Below are 24306 nucleotides of genomic sequence, written 5' to 3' on the forward strand. Positions count from 1 at the left end.
TCAATACAGTATATGGACACCATTGATCATTATCTCTCTCTCTCTCTCTCTCTCTCACACACACACACACACACACTTACGGGTCATCCACGTCACTCTCAGTCTCACTGTCGCCCCTCTCTCTTTCGGGCTCCCTCTCTCTCTCCCTCTCTGGGGCGAGCTCATCTATGGAGGGGTTGGGGCGTGATGTGGGACCTCTCTCAAGGGGTGGGGGTGGCTCCATACACTCCTGTAGCAGCACGGCACCGCTCTGAGGCTCTGAGAAAGAAAAACCCATGCGAAGCATGTTCAGAGCAGATTACCAGACTTTTCCGAACTATGACGACAATTCAAGTCCCTGGCTTGAAATCAATCATATGACTAATCGTCATCTTGAAAGGGAAAATAAATAAAAGCTCAGTCTTTTATCATAATATTACACAGCCAAAATAGTACTCTCAAAAGGGGGATGCCTTTTCCCACAGCCTCTGAATCCACCACATGACACCAACACATACCTGTCTTCAGGTTGGCAGCTTGGGGGTGGTTGATTGGTTGTTGACCGTCCCCAGGCTGAGCAGAGGCCTCTGATGCGGTAGGTGCCAGGAAAGGGACCAATGAATGCCATGGAAACACGGGAACTGACCGCGGCTCCACATTGGTCCAAACTATAGAAATAAGAATATAGACAGTTGCAATTGTCAGGCAGTGTAATCTAATATGTAGAATGTAGAAGAGTATGGCCAGATGGACCCCCTCCTTGTAAGCAAACCCTCACTTCCTCTTGCATTTCAGATAAACATGATGTTGTTTCCAGTTTTAGGGAACATGAGACAGAACACCCAGCTGTAAACACCCATACTAGAAAGAACAGCAATAAAGAACTCAACCCAACCACAAATATGATTTTAACCACAGTCTAACCATAATCTTAACCCTGAATTTAAATCAATAACAAATGTCTCATCTAGGCCGACCAGCAGATTAGAAAATATCACTACTTATGTGTTGTTCTTTCATCGCCATCTAGTTACAGACTACCAATCTACCCCTCTACTGCCACACCAGCAGCCAGGCCAAGCAAGCACACCTGTGGTCAATTAGGCTAATTGGTTAATCAATTAAAAAAAGAAAACAGGGTGATTCTGCTCCCAATATGAGGCAGTAGAACAAGTTGTATCATGCCTTCCCATAGAGGATAGATCAGGTTTCAACACTTGGACCTCACCCTTGCTTTAAGAGTATTTGTACTTTGATACTATAACACCATGGAATAGGCAAATCCCCAAACCAACAAGCATCTACCTACTGTAAAAAGGTTCCCTGTGAGTATTAAAATGTGTGGATTTCATGGGTAAACTAAACTGAGTAACATTGCATACTAATGCTATATTACAAAACTGGGTGATACACAAACATTGCAATCAATACATATATCAACGGTAGTAAATAACCATGACTAACCAAACATGCTCAGTCCTTGGCGGAGATATTGAGGGCTCTCTGATGAAAACATGGCTGAATATGCCCCTTTACGTTTTTATGACAAACAACGCGAGATGATTACAAATGTCTTTGAAAAAGTCCCTTTACAATGTTTGGTAATAAAAATCCGTGTGATAAAACATCAATAATCCAAATAATGTGTGTTTCATAACAGAGATGGCAAGTACTCGAAGGTGTGTGTGCATCGGTTTCTTCCCTTCAGATTGCGGTCATCACTCACAACTTCCCTGCAACAGACGAAGATAATGATTTGTGCTCTGGTTTTGATTCCTGTTAAATTCATCCACCACGCATAAACGTATTGGTCAACATGAGTCCAGCTCACTTCATCAGATTGCCGCAGTCTGGTAACGCGCACTGACGATAACAAACCAACATTCGGGAAAATGATAATAATACGGATGACAAAACAAAACGACTGTATATTGGTCAAAATCGAATAGTATATAAATGACAGATGAAAAATATGCTCGTTATCATTATGACGGTCTTTCTCCTCTTGGTCTAATTACCCCTGATGCCCCTTCTTCCTATGTTTGTTTACATTACAAGCGCTATAGTACTGAATGAGTTAACAAGGCCTCACCCTCATCCACGGTGTTTATTAAATCCGTCCGGGACCTACGCAACCCTAATGAGCTATGTTGAACAGTCTCTACATAATAAACCCTTGACTTTAGTCTAAGACCGAGGGAGTCAACAATCATTTCAGGGCAACAATAACCTCCGAAGTGTCAGAATTATTGCATGATGAAGCCCCTCAACGTCAGATCGTTTGTTCAAGCAATTAGGGCAATGATGTTGCTAGCTAGCTACATCAAGAGTTGGCTAGCTAGCATGCATGATCCACCTGTTATGCGAACGTACAAAATGATACAGCAGCTATCCCAATCCTCAACCAGCTAGTTTGGCTTACAGGGAATGTTTAGGAGTTGATCAATGCAGGGGATAGTGTTATAGCTAGCTACTACAAACTAGCAGTCTGGCTCTTGTTCCTAGCATGCTTAGCCATTTTCCATGTTCCACTCAATTAACTCTAACCTCACCTACGTTTGCTTTGATTTTATGACTGACAGCCGATTGTGACAACTCCAATAAATAGTAAATAAATACTTTTTCAACTGGCCACCTGATGGGCTTTATGGCAGTCTATTGCGAAATTGTTATAAATTCTTCGACACCAGCAGCACTACCACCATTTTCACTCAAAACAATTGTGTGTTGCTTAAATTTCAAGCCGGGCGGCTGGTTATGCTCGAGACGGCAACTGGAGCCCCAAGTACACCGTTCCAAATTAGACCATCCCCTCGGGAACGCCCCTGGCCCTGCATCCGCAGAACAGAAAGCAGCCAAATAAACGCCAAAATGTCGCAACTACCTTCCCTTGAAACTACAATAACAAACGTCAGTTTGACTTATCTTCCCTGCTTGAAACCTCTAAAATAATCTGAATTAACAACGACGACTAGCTAACTCAGCGAGACCGTACTGGCTAGAAACAGATGAGGGCTCGCAAACCGTTAGACACCTGTCTATTTGGCTTGCATTTGCCAAGTACTGCCAGTATCCAAAATGTATTTATTAAGTAAAGGTGATGCTTCGGCAGAAATTACTGTTTACATACGTGTTCTTCCACAACATATAATATCTAGTCAACACAGATACAAAGTAACATGATATAAGAGAGGCCAAAATGAGCAAATGTTATCAAACGAATGCACCCATGCGTATTTGCCATTAATTATCTGTCTGTACTTATCGGTTAAAATCAAGGTGTTTTTTTATAAAAACTGGTGCATTCATCCATCACCCATTATATAATAGCTGTTTAAATGTAAAGACCCATTTTAGGTCATTTTCAGGCTACCAGTCCTCTATACCGACTTCTCTTTTTGAAACACCAACTACAGCCCCCTTCTCAGTCTCCTACGCCCCTGCTTCTTATCAACCTAATCAACAAAATACAGCTGCCAAAGTATTTAAGTCAAACGCTGTCAAGAACGACGATGATGATGATGATGGTGATAACTCGGGTCCGAATAACAGGGAGCGGGTCTAGACCAGTCTTGTTCTTTAGTTGCTGCTTCTCCCTTTTGGACTAAATAAAAACGACGGGATTGGTCTCGAAAAAGGCAGAAACGAAAGGCTAGCCGGAGATGCTCTGATACAGAGCCGTGGTGGAAGCGAGGGCTTTGTATAAAAAATACTGTAGCAGGCAGCTCGTGAGGTCCGTCTGCAGCAGGTCACTTCGTGCTGAGGTCTCCCCGCAACGGCGCGCGCGCACACTCCTGTCCGTCAGATCGGTAGGTCTTTTGTAGTAAGAAAAAAAAAAAGTCGTATCACAACATCTTCTCACTCGACTCTGTTTCCCTCGATTTCTACTCTCTCGCTGGCCTTTCTTTCTTTCTTTCTTTCTTTCTTTCTCTTTCCCTCCCTCTTCCTCTTGTTGTAAACTAGGCTGCCCCCTCTCGCTCTTTCAGTGTGTCAACCTCGCCCAACCGTGCCCCGCCCCTTTATTCTCCATCTACGCTCCGGCATTGGCCAAGACAGCCACCTGTCATCCCGCCGCCACGACCGATGATTGGTTCAAAGCTGCACTGGAATGTCAGTCATATGCAAATGTACCTCTGCCTTTTTTGTCGGTCACTGGTCGCTGCTATTAAATGGGGCTCCTAAATATTAAATGCCTAATAAAAAATGGGACATGACTTTGTATTGGCTGTTATGGTATTCAGTCCCATCATGACGCTGTAGCGTTTGTGTCATGTATTGGCCACAAACTCCAACAGGACCCATACCGCAATAATTACTTTACATAATCCCACCCACATCCAATCCCCATTGGTTTATTAACCGTAGTAAATTTAGAGTGAAGAGGCTGCGCACAAATCCAACAGTCAGATAGATGTGGGACAACAAATCGCTTGACACAAGTAGGACAAGTTCCCTCCTACCACAAACTGCGAGCTGAAAATGAATATGCAGTACCGATAATTGTACATATAATGCGCAGAGGGCGCTAGTACGTCAGAAAAACGTTCAGATGTTCAGAATAATACTGTGTAGTGATGCAGTATCTGGCGCTCTGTTACACACTACCGCTATATTTGGTCGTTAAGAAGGGTCACTGATGTGACGCCAAATAATCACTCTCTCTATTATATACCTACAGAAAGGTTACGGTAATACTACCAGTCATCTCGTTAGATCTTACAAGAGGTTTTGCACTGTGACAGGATAGGTCTGCATATGTCGAGTCAGCAGCACTCGCACCATGTGACTGCATCACAGTGCCAAAAGTGTTGAACATTGACTACTCCTCTACTGCCACCGTTGAAATACTAATATTGAAAACACAGGGCGTTTATACTACCCTGGCCTGTACCCTCACAAACATTCCTGAGTCTCTACTACTCATCATACTACTACTTCAACCAATTCATCCATTACCATGATCTTAGTGGCTCCAAAGCCCCTGGCAGTAGTACCCTAGTGAGATTGGTATGATGTGATGGGGTTCGTCACCATTGCAACAGTAATAGATGGCTGGCCCTTGTTGACTCTGATTAGGCCTACAACCTGTTACTGAACCACATGAGCACACATTGAGCATGCGCACACAGTCAGGTCTGGCATGTGAACAGAGTGGTAAATGATTGAGTTGTTTGCAGAGCGTTGCTCTCAAGCTCGGTGTCGCCTCGTTCCATTGCTCAAAGAGACACAGAGGGGCGGAGAGCAGTGATGTCATTTTCCACCATTAAAAAAAGCCCTTTCAGTCCCAGAACATTAATTTTCACCATTTTCCATCATGCAGCTTGGCCTCCCCCAGACAGAATATTAAATGTGCACAAAGAGGCTACGCATGCGCACGAAAACATGTGCGTGCACACTTTCTTTCTCTCACTCTCATTCAATGTACGCACACTGGCACACACACACACCAGGGCTGAGAAAATGAGGGGTGTAGGGTTATGAAAGAGAAGGAAAAATGGGTGGGAAGGGAAAAGAGAGTCAAGAGTATCAGGAGGTAAAAATAGAGTAAGAGTCATTCTGTGTCGGGGAGGAGGGAAAACAAGTTGTGAAAACAGAACTTCTCTTATGGGAGGAAGGGTGTGGAGGCCAGAGATGGGGGGGGGAGAGAGACGGATCACAAAGGCACGTTGAGGTACGCACGCACACACACACACACTCACTCACACTCTCTCAACTACAAAGAGCCTCACAGGCACTCAGAGGATTGTAAACATTCATATTTTATACCACGAAAAAAAATGATTGCCTTTGCTTAGAGACATCACACACACGCACTATGAAAAAGGAGAACTCAAAATTCACACATACAAACAACACATTGAGCACACATACTCAGCACACTGTAGTTAAGCCGCTCTTTCCATCTGTCAATCACAGCCAAATACAACGGAAGGCGGGACTAATCTGCCTCTACCAACCAGTCAGCTCACAGGGAGCTATGGTAGCCAGCCAATAGGGTTACAGAGAGAACCACGGCTCAGAGGAGGCAGATGCTGTCCTCTGTAGTAAACAAGTTGTTAACCCTTTCAGGCCTGTGACTGCTACACAACAAACATCTCTATGCAAAATACCTTTACCTTTTTTCCCCACAACAAAAATGATACAGAATAAAAAATAAATCACCTTGATTTAACATTTTAAATAGCCGGCAAACATCCCTATTATTTGATTAATCCCGGCTGCCATTCATCCTAGTGTCCATTCTCCTGTGCTTTTCTGCAGTCATGTAAATGCAGTGTGGTCGTGCTTCTTTGAGCCCCTGGTATTAAGTAAAGGGTTAAACTAATAGGCATTAGCCCCCTGACAGAGAGGGAGAGTGAGAGATTAAGGCTTTTAAACTGTCCTGAGCTCACAGGGACATCAATATCGAGTATATCCAAGGACAGAACCGTGTGTGTGTGTGTTATTCGGCCTGTCCAACGGTTGCAGCACCATCACTGAGGGCAAACAGAGTTTTTTAAAGCCAGATCCAGTTAAGATCCAGCCAATTAATGGTAACTGTGAAATTATTGAAACTGCAAAGGCCAGACATCAGGCGGATGAAGCAAGTGTGAGCTTTACTAGCTTTTTCTCGTCAATTATGGCAACGAGAAGACATTTTGTCACTTCAAATTATAGGATTAAAAAATGTTTAATAATAACCACTTGGTGAGTTATGGTGCAGACTGAATCACCGTGGAAGGGACAAGCTAAAAAGAAAGAATAAAAAAATCGAGGGGGGAAAAAAATGAGCGGACAAGACGGAGGAGTTGGAGATGAAATGAGGGAGGAAAAGAAAGAGACACAAGAGATTCCCCCTCAGCTAAGCTTAATTATCTCTCTCTGATTGGTGGAACAGTAACTGTGTAGGAGTTTGGAGTTTTGTTCTCATTGGCTGTGTGTATCCATGCTATCCGTGTGCATGCACACGTGTGTCCATGTTTCTATGTAGGTGTTTATGCCCTCATTATTGTCCTTTTGAGGTGAGGCAACAGGTAACCGCCTCACATCCCCTTTTCGAATCTCGCCCCTCTCACCTCCACCACAGCAACTCTCTCTCTTCTCCTCTCTCCCACCCACATTTTCTCTCCATCCCTAAATCCATCTCTCCCCCCTCCCCTCTCTCTGTCTCTCCCACCAATCATTTGCTCTATCCAATTATAACTCGATCCGACACCCTTCGCAGTTACCATGGTAACATCCATGTTGGGCACAGGTCTTCGTGTCACTTGTGGCGGCCAGTGGCCACTGCCATCCCCAGGCCCCTCTGAACCCACCCCCCCCACGCACCCACCCCAACACAATACAGACACCCCCCCACCCCCACCCCAACACAATACAGACACCCCCCCACCCCCACCCCCACCCCCACCCGGCCTTTGTTTTTGTGCAAATCATATCATCGGGTTTAGATCTTGTACATATCTTTAGAACAAGCGTGTGTTGTTTATCTGAAACTGTCCTGCGACCACAAGGTAGGTAGGTGTGTGTGTGTGTGTGTGTCACCCAGATGGCGAAAGGCTGTGATAATGAACGCACAAGATCCACAGTCCGTCTAAATATACATATTATTGTATCTTGACAGTTCGGGCTGCAGTCAAGAGCTTTACCATATCTGTTGTCTTCAGACTTGTATGCGCCATCACTGACTGAACCACTGCACAGTCCTCTTCTTGCTCCTTCCCTACAGATCTAGGATCAGCTTCCCCACCCCAAATTCTAACCTGAATAAAAAGAGGGGGAAACCCAAAACTGACAATAGATCAGTGTCTCTAAGCTTCATTCTCCTGCTTCCTGGCTGTGAGTGTAATGTGTGTGTCTGACCACCTGGGGGCAGTGTGAGCCTGCGGATAAACGGGCAGCAGACAGCCAGCGCCAGACAGCCTGGGAAAACACTCAGGCAGAGGAGAGCGAGAGAACGAAAGAGGAGAGAAGTGGAGGAGAGTGGGACAAGGCGAAGAGGAAAGGAAAGACGTTTGACAAATGAAAAAAAAAAAAAAAAAAAAAAAAAAAACCCATCTGCATAAACCACACTTCAATTAGACATGTTCAGCCTATCACAAAAGCACTTTCAGAATTTCCCCCCAAAAATGTTTTTTTGTGAAGTGTATACTCTGTCATGTGTTTGTGTTGTATAAATGCAATCCAATAATAAGGTGCTTCTTTATCTCAGTATGAATTACTCTCTATCCAGATGTGGTTGTTGCCATGGCCAGGGAGCCAGTGTGGGGCTTTAAGTGTTACGTAAAGGAGGGGTGGGGGGGAGCGGGGATGTTATTCCCGGGTATCCGTATCCGGGTAGACCAGGATGGAGAGAGCGGGTGGAGGAGAGGAGAGAAGAAGACACTGCAGTGCGCTGGAGAGAAGGGTTAACACGGACGGGCGTGTTGTGGTTTCGGAAAGGCAGAGCGAGACAAGACGGAGAGAGGGAAGGAGGAAGAGAAGGGTCTCCGGTTGCAGAGAGACAGAGAGGGTGTGTGTGTGTGTGCGCGCGCGCCTGTGTTGTGTGTGTGTTTGTGTGTGTGTGTGTGTGTTTCCCTGGTGTTGCGTTGCAGAGTGTATGCCCAGAGTTGTGTGTATATGTGTTCTGTGAGAACTACTGACTCCCCTGACTAACGATCCAGATTTCACCTCATAATCACAGATATAACGTTGGAATTTCCATCTGAAACCTGTGTTTTCCATTGGCCCCGGAGAGCAAATAAAAGGCTGTCATTAAGAGCCTACACAGGAGAAGCGATCATTGACACTCTCCCTCCACACACCCCTTCCACACTCACGGCAAGAAAGAATTCTGAAAGGCTTTTCATCTGTGAAAAGCATAACCTTGTTTGTCAGTACCAGCACTGCTGTAGGTGGTAACTCTCGAGCTATAGTTGGTGTACCACCAAGAATAGCAAAAGGAAACCCCCCTGTATTGCAGAGTCGGTCTACAGTAAGATTCTATCATAGACATGAGAGTGGAAGTTTCCAAGTCAAATTTATTGTATTACATTGTACCTTTTGTTCACATGTCGTCTGTGTGTCTATAAATTAATACAAATATGACTCAAGTAATATATTTCATGCTGCAGTTATATTTTAAGATAACAGAGATTTGACCCTGAGCACTTCAAAGTCAACTGTAACTCCGTGTGGAGAAAACGCATCATTTTACTGCTGTCACTGCTGTTTTTGCTATCGCTCACAAATGTTGACTAAAACGTCAGAGATAACACGAAAGACAGACAACGTGTGTGTGTGTGTGATTTTCTTTCCACTGAGAGCAAAGGAAAGAGGAACCCTGTAGAAGTGCACACGAGTGTCAGTTAGTATTTGTGAGTACGGTATGTTGTGTGTGTACATCGGCGTATGGGAGTGTTTGCTTTGTTGCCATGGCAACAGGCATTCGGGGCTGGCACATCATTTCCGGTGTTCAATGATTGATGCATGGTTACACACACACACACACACACACACACACACGCACACAACCTACAATCTACAATGCGTGCACACGACATCAATTCTGTCTTTCATCCTCTCTCTGTGCCTCAACCTCATTACGTTCTCCCTCCGTCCTCTGCCCCTGCCTCCGTGACTCTATTTTACCACAGCTTGGTTGTTTGCTGCTCTCTGATCTGACATTGACCCCCTCGTTCCCTCTCTAAAATCTCTCTGACTGAACATTGAGCTACACACACACACATAAAAATGGAGGTCTGCTGGCAGTGTGTATCGATGTTGATACACACACTGTGTGTGTGTGTGTGGATAAAATGGAATGTTCCGAGCGGTCGAGGAGGCTGCAGAAAGAACTAAACCATCACTCTGTCTTTCTCCTCTCTCTAACCAAGTTAGATGTAATTTAACCAACGGACTCTCTCCTGCTCCTTCCTCCTCAGATATCACACACTCTCTCCACCTCCAGCCAGAGCACGTGTGCTTGATACCATTCCTCATTCCATTCCATGCATTACAATGAGCACGTCCTCTAATTTCTACCTCCACCAGCCTCCCCTGGTTCTGTAAGAGCCAGAATGAGACGTAGACCTTGTGCTAAATGACTCATTTGATGTGGTAACTTGTGATATTTATGGTATGGTAGCCGAACTTGTAGTAGGACCAGCTCTGTAGCTGCACCTACCCCCCCCCCCCCTCCCCATTAGGCATGTCTGGGCAGGTCCCACGCTCTCGGCCTGTGTGTGTGTGTGTCAGTCCACACCCTACAGTTTCACTAGGCTGCATACGAAACCACAAAATCTTCGTCCTCAAAATGTTTGTCTGCAGTCACACTCATAGTACTATGCACACACCAAACAGGGTTTTTTTTTTCTTCCTATGAGTTGATTAATCTACTGATTAACCCAATGTGGGAATGTGTTCGGCCTTATTTTTCTCCTTGCAATTAAGGTAGTCAGAAATATTCTAGACAACAAACCCAGAGGCGGTCTTTTAACAGAGTGGGAAAGTAATGGGGTACTTCACAAGTTAATAATGAAATGATGGCCTCCAAATCAACAGAGTTGCCATTCCCATTCCCACATACAGTATGATGACAAATGGGTGCTAATTGCTTGAACTGAGCTTCCTTGGTACAACACTCATGTTTACTTGGTTATATGTCCCTCATTTTAGCTTTAACTTCTTGTGCTTGGACTCATTTTTTGTAACAATTAGTTGTCAAATAAAACATTAGTTGATTCATCGGTCTGATTAATCGAATATACTTTACAGCTCTAGTAATAGTCTTAAACAAATATACACACATTATACAAAAGCCAATACAGATTGAGTAAACACACACATTATGTTTCATACAGTACTTACTCTCTGACACATTTTCCCACAAGCACATGTACTGAAGTGTTCACACTCTCTCTCTCGCTCTCTCTAGAGAGAAAACACCCACATATGCTTGTTTCTCAAAGATGTACAAAATAAATGCAATCACACACACACACACACACAGTGCACACAAATACGGATACACGGACACACACAGGGACACAACAGACACACACTCACAAAGGGATGCTTTTCAGTCAGAGTCCTTTCAGCTGCAAAAGTAAAAGGTTTTCAAGAAACGACGCTTGACCTCTCTCACTCTCTCACACACACACACACACACACACACACACACACACACACACACACACACACACACACACACACACACACAGAGCAACAGGCCAATGTCACCTGGCGTGTTTCTGTGCAGATATGCTCATTCATTTTCACCCAGGCATTGATTGCACACACACACACACACACACACACACACACACACAACAATCCCACACAGTGGCTTGAATCACAGTAAATTCTTCACTCACCCACATGCACTCTGGCACTGCAACGTGCGCACACACACAAATTTAGAATGAGCCAACGCAAATGTATCCCCAAAAAGACCTCCCACTCCTTTTTTTTCACCACCCTGATACACACACACACACACACACACACACACACACACACACACACACACACACACACACACACACACACACACACTGCGTCATTGATAAGTGGTGTGAGGAGATAATAGCCCCAGGGGAGATGTAGTTAGCCAAACCAACCCTACATATCTCACACTCACACTCTCTCACACACACACACTCACACACACACACAGCCCACCTCTGGTTCTCCTCTGGGACTACTCCCGTTAGCAATGTCCTATTGTTTTGGACAAACACACCAAAGCGATGGTAGATCTCCTACAGTGTTCATACAACACCGACAGAATATACTGGTGCAATGGTATATCTGGGTTTGTACCTCATGCCTACTACAGTCGAACAGCACTGCAATGATGGTTACACACACACACACACACACACACACACACACACACACACACACACACACACACACACAGACACAGACCATTCTGTGTGGATTCATCTCTCTAGCACTCTCCTCAAAACAAAGCCCATATATCTCTCCAAAGCCTGCTATTCAATTCTCTTCTTTTCTTTCCCAACTCTCATCTTCATTCATCCACCCATACTCTCTTTCTGAGGCTTTCCCTATTCTCTATGTAAACCCTCTCAAGCACACGCACACGCACACACACACACGCACACACACACACGCACACACAGCAAGAGATCGTGGAAACAGTCCATATGTGGCCTATATATAGGCCCACCCTAGCCCTTACATCTCATCCAGTCCCAATCTGGTGCGGTTCTGTGAAATGGTCATTGTGGTTTCAGTGGAAACGTTTGCAATTTATTTTCATGCACTATTTTATCCCCTTCCACTTGCACTGTTTTGTCATGTCTAATTTCAAGTAAAAAAAAAAAAAAAAAAAAATGCATCTCGGTTTTCTGCCTTTTTTCATTGAAGGTTTGAGTCCAGGTGAAGTGAACTTCAAGGGTCTCTCTTTCTCCCGCGCCAGCCCCCTCTACTTCTTACCAGCCTCGTCGCAGCAGACCCTCATTTTGCTCTACTATAATCCATAGGCCACACAGGCGTATAAGCTGCAAACGCCTTGTTTCATCTGAAATATACAGTAGCTTTTAATATATTTTATTGTGACTTTAATAATCACATCAGCACCAAAGCACCTTTTCTGACTGAACCCTAACATGATGCACTGGAGTCGAAGAAATATATGACATCTCCCAGACTGAACCATAATCTTATACTCCCCACTAAAGGCACTAATCCCTTGTAATATGTATCTGTAATCCCTATGTAATAGATAGCCTACACAGTACGTACGTACGCGCACACACACACACACACACACACACACAGACTGTGAATGTCATAATAATGATGATAAAAAATGATTACAAAAATAAAATAAAATGCTTGTCACAACCCAATGACTCCTCTATTTGACAGTGTCGGGGTTCCGCCAGGTTTGAAGTGAACAGAGCCCACTGACAGGGCCCTCAGCCCTAAAGGTGGAGGTAGGCCCCTTGGCCTCCTGGTCTGAGGAATACCAGGTTGTGGTTATCGGCTAGGGCTTACCAGGACCCATGTGACCTGCTGTAGCGTGCAACAACGCTACATACGGAGGAGCTCCAGCATGGCTCCTCTCTGAATCATTCAGGCAGTGTTACGTAGCCTCACAAACAGCTCACGGCAATCTGCAGTAAGGGCCACTAGTTGGGTCATATTTTTGTAGAGTACGTGTCTCTCAGTACACAGAGCCGAGCTCTCAGTCTCAGTGACATTCTCTAAATTATTTTATTTTTATACCCCAAAATAAATAAACCGCAAAGATGTATTTCTTAGGTTTTCTTTCTGTCTTTCTTTCTTTCTTTCTTTCTTTCTTTCTTTCTTTCTTTCTTTCTTTCTAAGCAATGCAAATAGAACACTGTAGATCAAGGCTAATCACACTACAGTTAAGAGTAGTGTGTGACTTTCATATTAATGTTTTGAGCTCGGGACTCAATCGGTCTCTCTTTCTCTATCTCACTGTCTGTCTGTCTGTCTGTCTGTCTGTCTGTGTCTCTCTTTCTCTCTCTGCCTTTTTCTCTCTCTCTCTCGTTGCAAATGATGACCTTAGTTGTATGATATTCCACACTTTGCTTCACCATCTCTGGCCAGTCTCTGTTACCTGTCTGTGTGTATGTACTGAATGACCGCAACATTTATTTTTACATGTTTTATTTAACCATAATAATAACCGATGCAACCAGAGTCACTGATCAGCACTTCCTCCTAAAACCCTGCTAGGCCCATCACGATGCATCCAACAATACTCCATCACCAGCATCACACAGCTGATCAAAATCACTCTGTTCTAAAAACAACATGACATGGTCCTTTAGTTCATGCCTTTATCCAAAACAACTTATACAACCTACTCAGTATAGCCAGTTCACCATCACAACGCTGCTACTAATTGTGTTTGTTGATGGAAATACCCTTCCCAGAGCTCTGTGGGAATCCCTTTTATATATATATACATGGGAATTCTCGAGGAAACGGAAAATAAAGAGAATAGCCCCTCTCAAGCTATTAAAATAGACGCAGTAAAAAAATACTATTCACTTTGCAAGAGCTACAGGACGTCGAACATTTTCATTTGCTTTACATCAGACAACCAGGTAGAAATATGAACAGTTAATAGGCCCCCAGTCATAGATTATTTTACTTTTAGAGGTTCTACTGCTCTCGGTCACATTTATCATTCCCTCATCAACCCTCTATATCCACAACATATACAATCCCAGGAGAAAAAAAAAGCCAAATAAAAGACTGATAAAAATGATGATAAAAAAATATCTCCAACTGGAATACCCAGATACCCATGTTCCTCCCCCTTCTCACACACACACACCCACACCCTCCCTCCCTCCCCATGTTTCTCACCCGTTCCAGGGCGTCCCATGATGATGTCCTTGCGTGGTGCAGGATGCAGGTTCTCAGCTGGCAGGATCAGGGGCAGCAGGGCCGTAGGGGAGGGGTGACAGGCCACCGGCTGCTGTACCTCCCCTCCGAACGACTGTGTCCCCCCCTCCCTCCCCCCTCCTCCTCCTGTGCTGGCCGTGTCAATGAAGGGGGGGCCTGTGACCGCCGTGCTGACAGAAATGCAAGTCAGAGATGCGCTGGTCTGAGGGGGGTAACCGGGGGCAACGGGAGACAGGGAGGCCGAGGACACCAGCACCAGGGTGGGGGCGGGGTTACGGAGGAGGACGGTGCCGTTGGTTACAGCAGCAGCGGCGTTGATAGGAACGGGCGCTTGGAGACCGGAGACCGGCTGTGGGGTGTGGCCAAGGTCTTTGGAGGAGGTGATTGGATCTGCCCCGCTCCCTCCCCCTCCCCTCCCTAACGGACGCTCTGTGAACTTGGCCAACGGGACTTCCGGGTTCCGCACGATCACTGGGGAGTCCCGCAAGGCCTGCTGGGACACAGGGCCCACGCGTCGAGGCCCACCGTCCGGGGGGAGAGGGGAGGGGGGCGTGGGGGACACCAGCAGGGGAGGGGGGGAGGTAGCGGCAGAGGAGGGCGGCCGGCTGGAGGGGGTGGTCACCCCTCGGGGGCGGGAGAAGGTGGGTGTGTGGGAGTGTGTGTGTGCGGGGGTCTGGGGGGAGAGAACGCGGAAGGAGGCTGGGTTGTGGTCCCCCTGCTCCAGCTCTGGCTTAGAGGGGTAGTCGTGGTGGTGGGAGGGGGGCGGCAGAGGAGGGGGGGCGTCAGCCTTGCGTTTGCTGGGGCTCATGGGCACTGTGAAAGTCAGATTGGTGAGGAAGGAGGGTTGGATGCCCGAAGGGTGTCTCTCCCTCTCCCCCCCACCGGGGGTGCCCAGCTTGGCCCCAGCCGTCCCGCTGGGGTGGCGGTGGCGTCGGTGGGGGAGGACAGGGGAGGCGGTGATGGGGGAGAAATTGGCGGGCCGGAAGCCGAAAAGTGGTGAAGGGGAGGGCGAGGGGGCGGGGGAGAAGGGCGACTGGTTGGAGATGGGCGAGAAGGAGGGCGTGCCTGAGCGAGAGCTCCCCAGGGACACCAGCATGGTGGCCGCCTCGCACTCGTCAAAGTCGAAGCGCGAGAAGTCGTGGGGTAGAAGCGAGGGCAGGACGAGGCGAGGCCTGGAGTCTCCCCCTCGGCTGCTCGCCTCGCTGCTGTCTCGCGACGTCTCGTCCCAGTCGAACTCGCTGCTCGCCCTCCCCCGCAGGTCAGAGGGGGTGACAGTCCCCGAGCTGCTCCCCCCTCCCCCTCCTCCTCCTCCCGCTGCCTCCATCTCCTTGCTCCTCATGGAGAGATGTCGTGAGCAGTAGCCCCTGCGTTGGGACTCCTTCATGCAGCCGTCCCTGGAACACAGGCGTCTCCACTGTTTACCGTTGAACTTCTTGCGGATGCCGTTGGGGGTTTGGACCACGTCGCCCTTCTTGTACTTCTGCTGGGCCACCGACAGGGGGGTGCGGGAGCGCGAGGATGAGGCGGAGGAGGAGTTGGAGCTGGCCCCCCCTCCCGGGGTGGGCGTCTGGGAAGGGGTGGTGGTCTTGGAGGAGGAGGAGGGTGGGTGCGGGTGGGCCATGCTCATCTCTGGGCCCAGCAGGGCGGGGGAGGGGGGCGGCTGGGGCCCGGCTAGGGCGTGAGGAGAGGAGAGGTGGGGGGGGCCGAGGCTTCGGACTATAGAGAGGTGGGGGGAGGAGGAGGGGGGGTAGCTGGGGGGCTTGGAGAGGATGTGGCGATGCAGGGGGTTCCCGCTAGGTTTGGGACCGGCGGATAAGCCCATGCTGAATCGTGTCACCTCCATATCTTCATCTGGTGTGTGTGGCTGCTTCTGTCTCTCTCTGTCGGGGTAGCCCTCCCCCTCTCTATCCATAGCCCGGCTGAGGACCGTGCTGGTCACGATGCTAGCTGTCGTGGATGAGGAGGAGTGGGGTGGGGCTGCGTAGTGATGCCCCCCCACCACCCCCGCTGGAGAGAACCCGTGACCCAGCCTAGCACCGCCTCCCAGTGCCATCCCGATACTCAGCTGACACACCTCCCTCTCCACCTCCATCTCCTCCCTCCTCTCTCTCTCCTCCCTCTCCCTCTCTCTCTCCCTCTCCCTCCCTCCCTCTGGCTGAGGTAGCTCCCAGGGAGGGGTCAGTAGCCTCAGGCTCTGCCTGGACACCCACACAGCCTGGGCCTGCGCCCTCCTCCTCTCCTCCTCCCCTATCCCTCCATCCTCCAGGGCCCGTCTGTCCTCGTTCAGCAGGACCCTGTAGGGGAAGGACACAGCGGGGTGTGGGTCCACCTGGGAGACCACCCCCTCTCTGTACAGCTGCGGACCCCCCTCCTCTCCCCCCTCCCGCCCCCCACCGAAAGGCACACACACCGGGGTCCCGACAGCCACGGGGGCGGTTCCCGGAGGCGAGGCGTCCAGGATGAACTCAGCGGGGGCCCCGCCCACCTCGGGTGATGTCATCGTCCCCTGGAAGGGGTATCTGTGTAGCCCCTCCTCCTCCTGCAGCTGGACCTCCACACTGCCCCCACTCACCCTCCTCACCACCCCCGCCCGGAACACAGGGGACAGGGGCCTCAAGTCTCTCTCCCCCTCCTCCGCCACTACCCCGTCCTTGCTTCTGGGTCCAACTACACAGCGGGCCAGAACTCTCTGGTTCTTCAGTCCTTTGGCCAGAGCGTCCGCCAACCCTTCTGCTAGACTGGTCTCTCTGTGGCTCTGGCTGAGGTCAGGACTGGGACCACGGTGGTTCGTATCAGGGTGGGAGTTTAGGTGAAGGGGCAGGCTGGGAGGGCTGGGGGGTAAGGGGCCACGCTTGTGGGCTTGGCTGGGGCTGGGGCCGGGGCCGGGGCCGGGGGTGGGGGTGGGGTGTGAGTTTGATGTCTCCATCACCTCCAGGTCACCTGAGTGCTCGCTGGCTGTGTCCGTAGACGAGGAGCGTACTGAGTTCGGGGGCCCCTCTGCCTCTGTCTCCCCGCCCTGGGGCTCTCTGTCCTGGGGGGGTGCTGCACCGTTAGGGCCCCCCCTGTTGGGTCCTGTGGAGGCCCCCCTAGTCCCTTCCTCCACGACACTCCTGCTACAACCGTTATGATCTGTGGCTGTGCTAACCTCTCTAGCCAACACACTGGGGGCTAGCACCTGACTACCTGAGGTGGGAGTACTACTGTTAATAGTACTGTTATTACTGCTGCTATTACTAATGCTATTACTGTTAGTGCTGCTGTTAATGCTATTGCTAATGCTATTACTACTGTTGTTGCTACTGCTGTTATTAATGGTGTTATGAATGCTGTTAGTGCTATTGTTATTACTACTGACATTGTTGTAGTTACTGTTGTGTGTAGGGGTAGGGGTGGTGATTAGTGTAGGAGTGTTGTTAGAAAAGTGTTCTAATGTGTATTTCTTCTTGGGGACGCGGGCCTTGAAGGTGGCCGTCTTCCTGCTGGAGAGGTTGGCAGGGCTGGGGGTTGGGGTTGGGGTGGGGGTTGGGGTTGGGGTGGGGGTGGGGGTGGGTACAGTGAGGATGTTGGGGGCACTAGTGTTATTCACCTCCCCTGGCTTCACCACGACCCCCCCTTTGCTGTCCCCCATCTTCTCCCCGCCCTCTGCAGATTGCTGTGGTGCCGGCTCCTTTGACCTCTCCTTCTTTGAGACCTCTATAGTTTTGATTGGTTCTTTCTGGGAGCTGTCAGTGGAGGGTGGGGTTCGTTTGCGTGCTGAGGGGGCGGGGGGAGTCGGGGGGGTGGTTTGGGGCAGTGTGTCTTGGTTCTCCTTCCTAAGTTTGTCTTTCTTGTTGTGGCTCTCTGGGGGGGGCTCTGTGGCCCCCCGCCTCCTCCCCCCTCTGGCCCGTGTGGAGGGGGGAGAACGCCCTCCCTGCTTCTTTAGTGGTCTCATCTCTTCACCTTCGCTTTTTTTTCTCTATTTCTTTATTCCTCCGTCAGACCCCAAAGTGCTGCTCTGTCGTTTCTTCTTTTTAAATCCCGTTTCTTCTTCTTCCTCCTCTTCTTTCTTTCTTCGGCACCCCCTGTTCCTCCTTTTCTTCTCTCTCTCTCTCTTTTGCTGCCCCTTTTCTGTCTTTGTTCCTTCCCTAGTGCGGGCTAAAAAAAGAGAGAGAGAGACAGAGAGAGAGAGAGAGAGAGAGAGAGAGAGAGAGAGAGAGAGAGAGAGAGACAGGTGGTCATTTATTATCATCATCAAAAATGGCTGAGATTAAAAATGATGTCATACCTGTGTAAGTGTACTGCACTGCAATGAATATCACACATCTAGTAAGTGGGGGTAACACACCACTAATGCGTGCGCTTGTGTGTGTGTGTGTGTGTGTGTGTGTGTGTGTGTGTTCTGTGTGTACATTTACAAACATTGGGTTAATCAGTGCAGAGAATGGTGTTGTTCTTAACCTTCCAGAGCCAACCCTACAGGGGTTAACACTGAGGGTTAACTTGTAACAAGCTTCCAGAGGCGTCCTCACAGAGAGAAGGTGAACTAACAACAGAAATCATACACCACGTAGAATGCGTGCTTAGTCACTACAGCTCCGTCTCGTAGCACGGGCCCAGCATCCAAACCATACTGGAACCTTTGCTTCCTATTTTCATCTTCTCACTCTCACACACTCTCTCTCACACACACACACACACACACTCTCTGCCTCTCTCTCTCTCTCTCTCTCTCTCTCTCTCTCTCTCACACACACACACACACACACACACACACACACAGACACACACACACACACACACACACACACACACACACACACACACACACAGCAAGTCTCCTGACCTCCGGTAGCGTATCCCCTTTAGTTACTTCAACATGTGATATCAGTCTCACGTCATTCAGTGTATTGTGCGGTAGCCTACACACTTAGTGTATTATGCATGCCTGGGCTGACTGAGAAGTGCTTCTGTTCAAATAGGCTTTTACCATATAGAGTCATAGGGAATTTCCACGCACATTCTAGTACGGCCAAGCCCCCCCCCCCCTATCTCTCTCTCTCTCTCTCTCTCTCTCACCCTCTTCTGTTTCCTTTTCTCTTTTCCTCATAGTCACTCACACGGACACATTTTGGTTATTTACAATAATCTGGTGTGGCTTAATGTGCTCAAATTAGGAGAAATTCAAATCCTGGCACACGGTCAGCACATTCACGAATGCAAAACACGGACCAAACAGACACTGTAGTGGAGACAAACGGGCATGCACACACACACACTCACACATCCGGTCCGAGATCCAGGAAAAGTAGGTAGGGGAATTCTTTCGAGTCATTTTTAAGTCATCCCCCCCCCCGCCGCCCCTAACCCCACCCCGCCCACACACACACACACACACACACACACACACACACACACACACACACACACACACACACACACACACACACACACACACACACACACACACACACACACACACACACACTCACTCACTAGGGGTAAGAGTAAGGAAAAGGGGCAAGAGGAAGGAATGGATGGGGCCGTCCTCTCTGGACACACTCTTACCCCACAGCTCTCTAACAGCACTCCCATCTCCACCTCCATCAGTTTCCACAGACAAATATAAAACAAATTAAACAAAACATGGATAAAAGTGGAAAACACAGACACCGTTAGTACTACCCATTCATTAGAATGGCGGCTGGCCTGACAGTACAGTAGTTATGGTTAGTGTTGGGGCAGTGGGGTGGGGACTGCAGGCAGAGGAAGGAGTCAGGGCTGCTGGGCTGGTCTGCTTTGAGGCCTGGGACCTGATCTCAGTCTGGAAAAATGTGTTTGGTCATGGTCTCCCAAAATGCAACCGGCTTTGGCTGATAAGTAGACGTGTGTGTGTGTGTGTGTGTGTGTGTGTGTGTGTGTGTGTGTACTGTACATAGCTAGACAAAACAAGATGGGATGGGTTTCTTTAATGTACAGTAGTATTCCATTTATTCCTCCAAGCATCTGAATTGCACCTTAAGGAATGCAAACGTTCATCCTTTCTCAGTGGTGTGTGTGGCAGGCCTACATAATCATGTGGAGTTGTCTTCAGTCTTAGTCTGACATCAGGCCAAGGTCAGTGTGTGTATCATATGATGGGCTTGTTTTGAGCTTTGAATACTGCAGGTCAGCGAAATAAAGTTGATTTAGAGTGGGTGTCTCTAAAGTCTAAATGACCCAACAGGCTATTTTCTATAATTGATAACAACAATGATTTTGAGAAATTCAAAGCATACTGTACGCCTTCTGGGAAGAAATAGGCTACGATAATGTACTATATGATACTGTACTATATCATAATGTACTGTATGATAATGCACTATATGATAATGCACTATATGATAATGCACTATTAGATAATGTACTATATGATAATTTACTGTGTGATAATGTACTATCCTTGATCAGTTGATTCCAAGACAGATTATTTTCAAAGGTTAAATTGTCATTTCTTAAATCAAATTCAAAATGTTGTCTTTTTTTAAATAATCACAAAAAGGGGTTTCAGGTTAATGTTCAAAAGTTAAAAGCTTTTTTTCTTGATTGAACAAATTCAATCAAAAGTTTCCAGTATGACAGTTTAACCCCGAGTCAATGGTAAAAACCAAAAAAAACAATAGGCATATTTAAAACAATAAGTCAGTTCTTATGACAGAGAGATATACTACAATAGCTGACATTGTCTGTTTGAATAGGCCTAACATGGACAGTATGTTTCAACAGAAAGTAATGGCCTATCAATTCATGAAAGATTCCTTTTTGTATTGCAATAGCTTGAGGCACAACTAGCCTTAGAGGGCAACACTGATTGACTGAGAAACATAACAGTGCAGTTCTCAGAAATGAATACTGATTGAGAACTAGACTTGTTTCCACAACATCAGGCTGGAATAGAGGCTAGGCCTAGACAGTGAAGTTACAACACACACTACAAAAACACCACACAAGCACACAGAGACAAGAAGCAGTCTCACACACTGTGGGCTACAAAATATAGCACAATATAAAACACATACATACACAAAAAGGACTGCCTCACACACTGTATCCATTTAACACTCCCACAGCATAGCAACACCACACACACACAGACACACAGACACACACACACACACACACACACACACACACACACACACACACACACACACACACACACACACAGCGAGAGGGAGCAGTCACACACACCATAACACTCCCCTTGGAATTTACAGCGCAGTCACGCACACACTGTTAAATTCTCCACTGAATACATACACACACAGATGTACACTCTCTCCTTGTCTTTCACCCCATTCTCACATACCGTTAAACACTTTCCTGTTCACACACACACACACACACACACACACACACAAACTGTAGCACTCTCTCTTTGACTCAACACAGTCGCACTAAGTTACGCTCTCCTGTGAACAAACCATCTAAGCACACACAGTTAAGCCTAATCTCAAACCTGACCTAAATTATAGTCACACTCACTCACTCACACACTCACACTCACACACACTGTATGCCTTTGTCCTGTATGGACAGTGTAGGATGTCCCTGCACACCCGGCAGACAGGATACGCAGGCCTACACAGTAACACCCAGAGAAGGGTCATTCATAAGAAAATCTCATTTCAAAATCGATGCATGTTATACATGTTCCTAGTATACTACACTTTATTACTGTTCTGTACTACAGTCATAAACTGCTGCCACAATGCCATTTTATTGAACCACTCGTGAGGAATACAGTGCAGTGCCCCACTGCACCGTGGCAGAGGGTGTGTGTGTGTGTGTGTGTGTGTGTGAGTGTGTGCGAGTGTGTGTGTGTCTGAGCTGCGACACACAAGAGTGTATGGTGTACAAAACACCATATGTTGAGTGTGGGACTTCACGTTGCCTTCACCTTGTTCGGTGATGCACCTCTTTCACACTACGAGGATGAGTGTGTGTGTGTGTTAGAGAGAGAGAGAGAGAGACACACACAAAATGTCTGAGAAAGTGTGTGTGCATGGCACACTGCAGTTCGCCCCTCTCCGAAAAAGCATTTTATGGGTGTCTGAGAGGGCACAGGGCTGCAGTATGGAACAGGGATAGAGAAGGGCGTACTGACACTACACAACACTGGACTAAAGGTGTAGTACCACGGTACTATGGTACGATACCGTGGTCTTTCCCCATGCTTAACCGCAGTGCCAGGGCGGTCTTACCCTTAAACTGGGTCACCAGGGAACACACACACACACACACACATGAAACAGCAAAAATAAAAACACAAACACACGCACACACACACAAACACACACACATGATGCACACATGAGTAGCTTTGGTGGTACATGTACTCACTACTATGAGTGGGTGTAGAACTAGTGATCGCACTATGCGACAAGTAAGAGAAATGCTGGGAGGGTATTTTTGGTGTATCGAGAGGGCGAACCGTGAAGAGTGTGTGTGTGTGTGTGTGTGTGTGTGTCTATGTATGAGTGAACGCACTACAGAGAACATCAGTTGTGACGTAGTAAGAATACAGGCTGGCAGCTGCTTGCTGGCTGGCACATATGACTGTACATATTATTGGTAAAAGATTAATATTGAGGTTTCAGAAGACTGCATCCAGTCACGTATTGATCTGGCTGAGGCAGCTCTTGCATGGATCAAAGGTGACCATTGTTGTTTGTGACCAAATGGCAGGACTGCCAATGCCACATCAATGGCAAACTGTTCTGCTAAGCAATATCAGACAATATCAATATCAGACAACAGCAATATCATTTCAGGGATTTCCTTGTGCATGCATAAGTGCAAATGATGGAGGCATTATACATGCAGCAAATGCATGAATTGTATGCTGTCATGGTGCCATGATGAAAGTCCACAAAGACCAAATACAAATTCACATGCCATCTCTCTGAGAATATTCCACATATGAAATGTAGAAAAGTATAATCAAACTGCTGCTCAAAGCAATATCAAAGGTGCATTTGGAGTGATTATAGTTTAGCAGTGCAGAAAAGTGGGATCATGGCCTGAGAACAGCCGTGAAATAGTGCCAGCTTTCCCGGTGTTCCTTCCCCCGTCCGTCTCTCCGCGCTGATGCTTGTAGCTAGAGTACGATAGAGCCGCTACACAATGTCAGAGGAGTATGATGACTGGAGGCAGTGTTGGTCTGTTCTGCGTACGCTGCTCAGTAGCAAACACAACAGCCGGTATCGAGTGACGGTTATCCCAGCTACACACAGGCCTCTCTCTCTTTTTTCTTTTTTCCTCTTCTTTTTTTTTTTAACACAGCACAGCTTTGTACCTAAATATCAACTATAAACATCGATAATGGATGTGAAATGACTTAAGCTCTTTACCAGTCGTGAAAATGTCATGACGCAAAAGTTTAAATTAAGTAAGCTAAGCAGCATTCGTTTTAAGCGGGTCACTGACACTGTAGTAAGCTGCTGGCTAGTCGTAGTAGTAGTAGTAGTGGTGGCGGTAGTAATAGTAACAGTAGTAGTAGTAGTAGTAGTAGTAGTAATCGTAGTAGTAATGACAGCGTAGTAGCCTGCACGGGAAATGTAGCTGATGGGACGTAATGTTCTAGTCTTAAAAAACACTTTGAGGACAAGTCATAGCAACGCCTGTGGCTACGGGGTATTTGCTGCAAGATGGGTCGATTGCAACCCATTTACAATATTTATAGCCAAGTGCACTACAGTAAGTCAGGTTTGCTGCAATGTGGTAGAGAATGGTGGTGCAAAGTTAGCAACAACTTGTAAACTTGGTTGCAGGCTATGGAGTTAAACATTTGACAAAGTTTTTAGACTGTGCACTCCCACCCCTCCTCCTCTTTCGTTCCTTCCTTGATACTTGGCGAGCTCGAGCTGTGTCATATTCTGTTTCTTTGCACGCGACGAAACAGGGAAACAAACCCACCGATAGTAGCTAACTGAC

General features: G+C 47.4%; 1 protein-coding gene across 1 annotated transcript in view; it reads right to left on the minus strand.

The window, feature by feature from the left end:
• The window catches only part of cicb (capicua transcriptional repressor b), a 39127-nt gene that overhangs the window by 10826 nt on the left and 3995 nt on the right, over positions 1-24306 (minus strand). Inside the window, exons 2-4 of the mRNA XM_083678612.1 lie at positions 14317-18489; positions 498-647; positions 81-258 (exon numbers count right to left, since the gene is read on the minus strand). Coding sequence (XP_083534738.1) covers positions 81-258; positions 498-647; positions 14317-18286 — 4298 coding nt within the window. The 5' untranslated portion in view covers positions 18287-18489. The remainder of the gene's footprint in view (positions 1-80; positions 259-497; positions 648-14316; positions 18490-24306) is intronic.

The sequence above is a fragment of the Argentina silus genome (assembly GCF_951799395.1).
Source record: "Argentina silus genome assembly, chromosome: 10".
Classification (NCBI taxonomy): domain Eukaryota; kingdom Metazoa; phylum Chordata; class Actinopteri; order Argentiniformes; family Argentinidae; genus Argentina; species Argentina silus.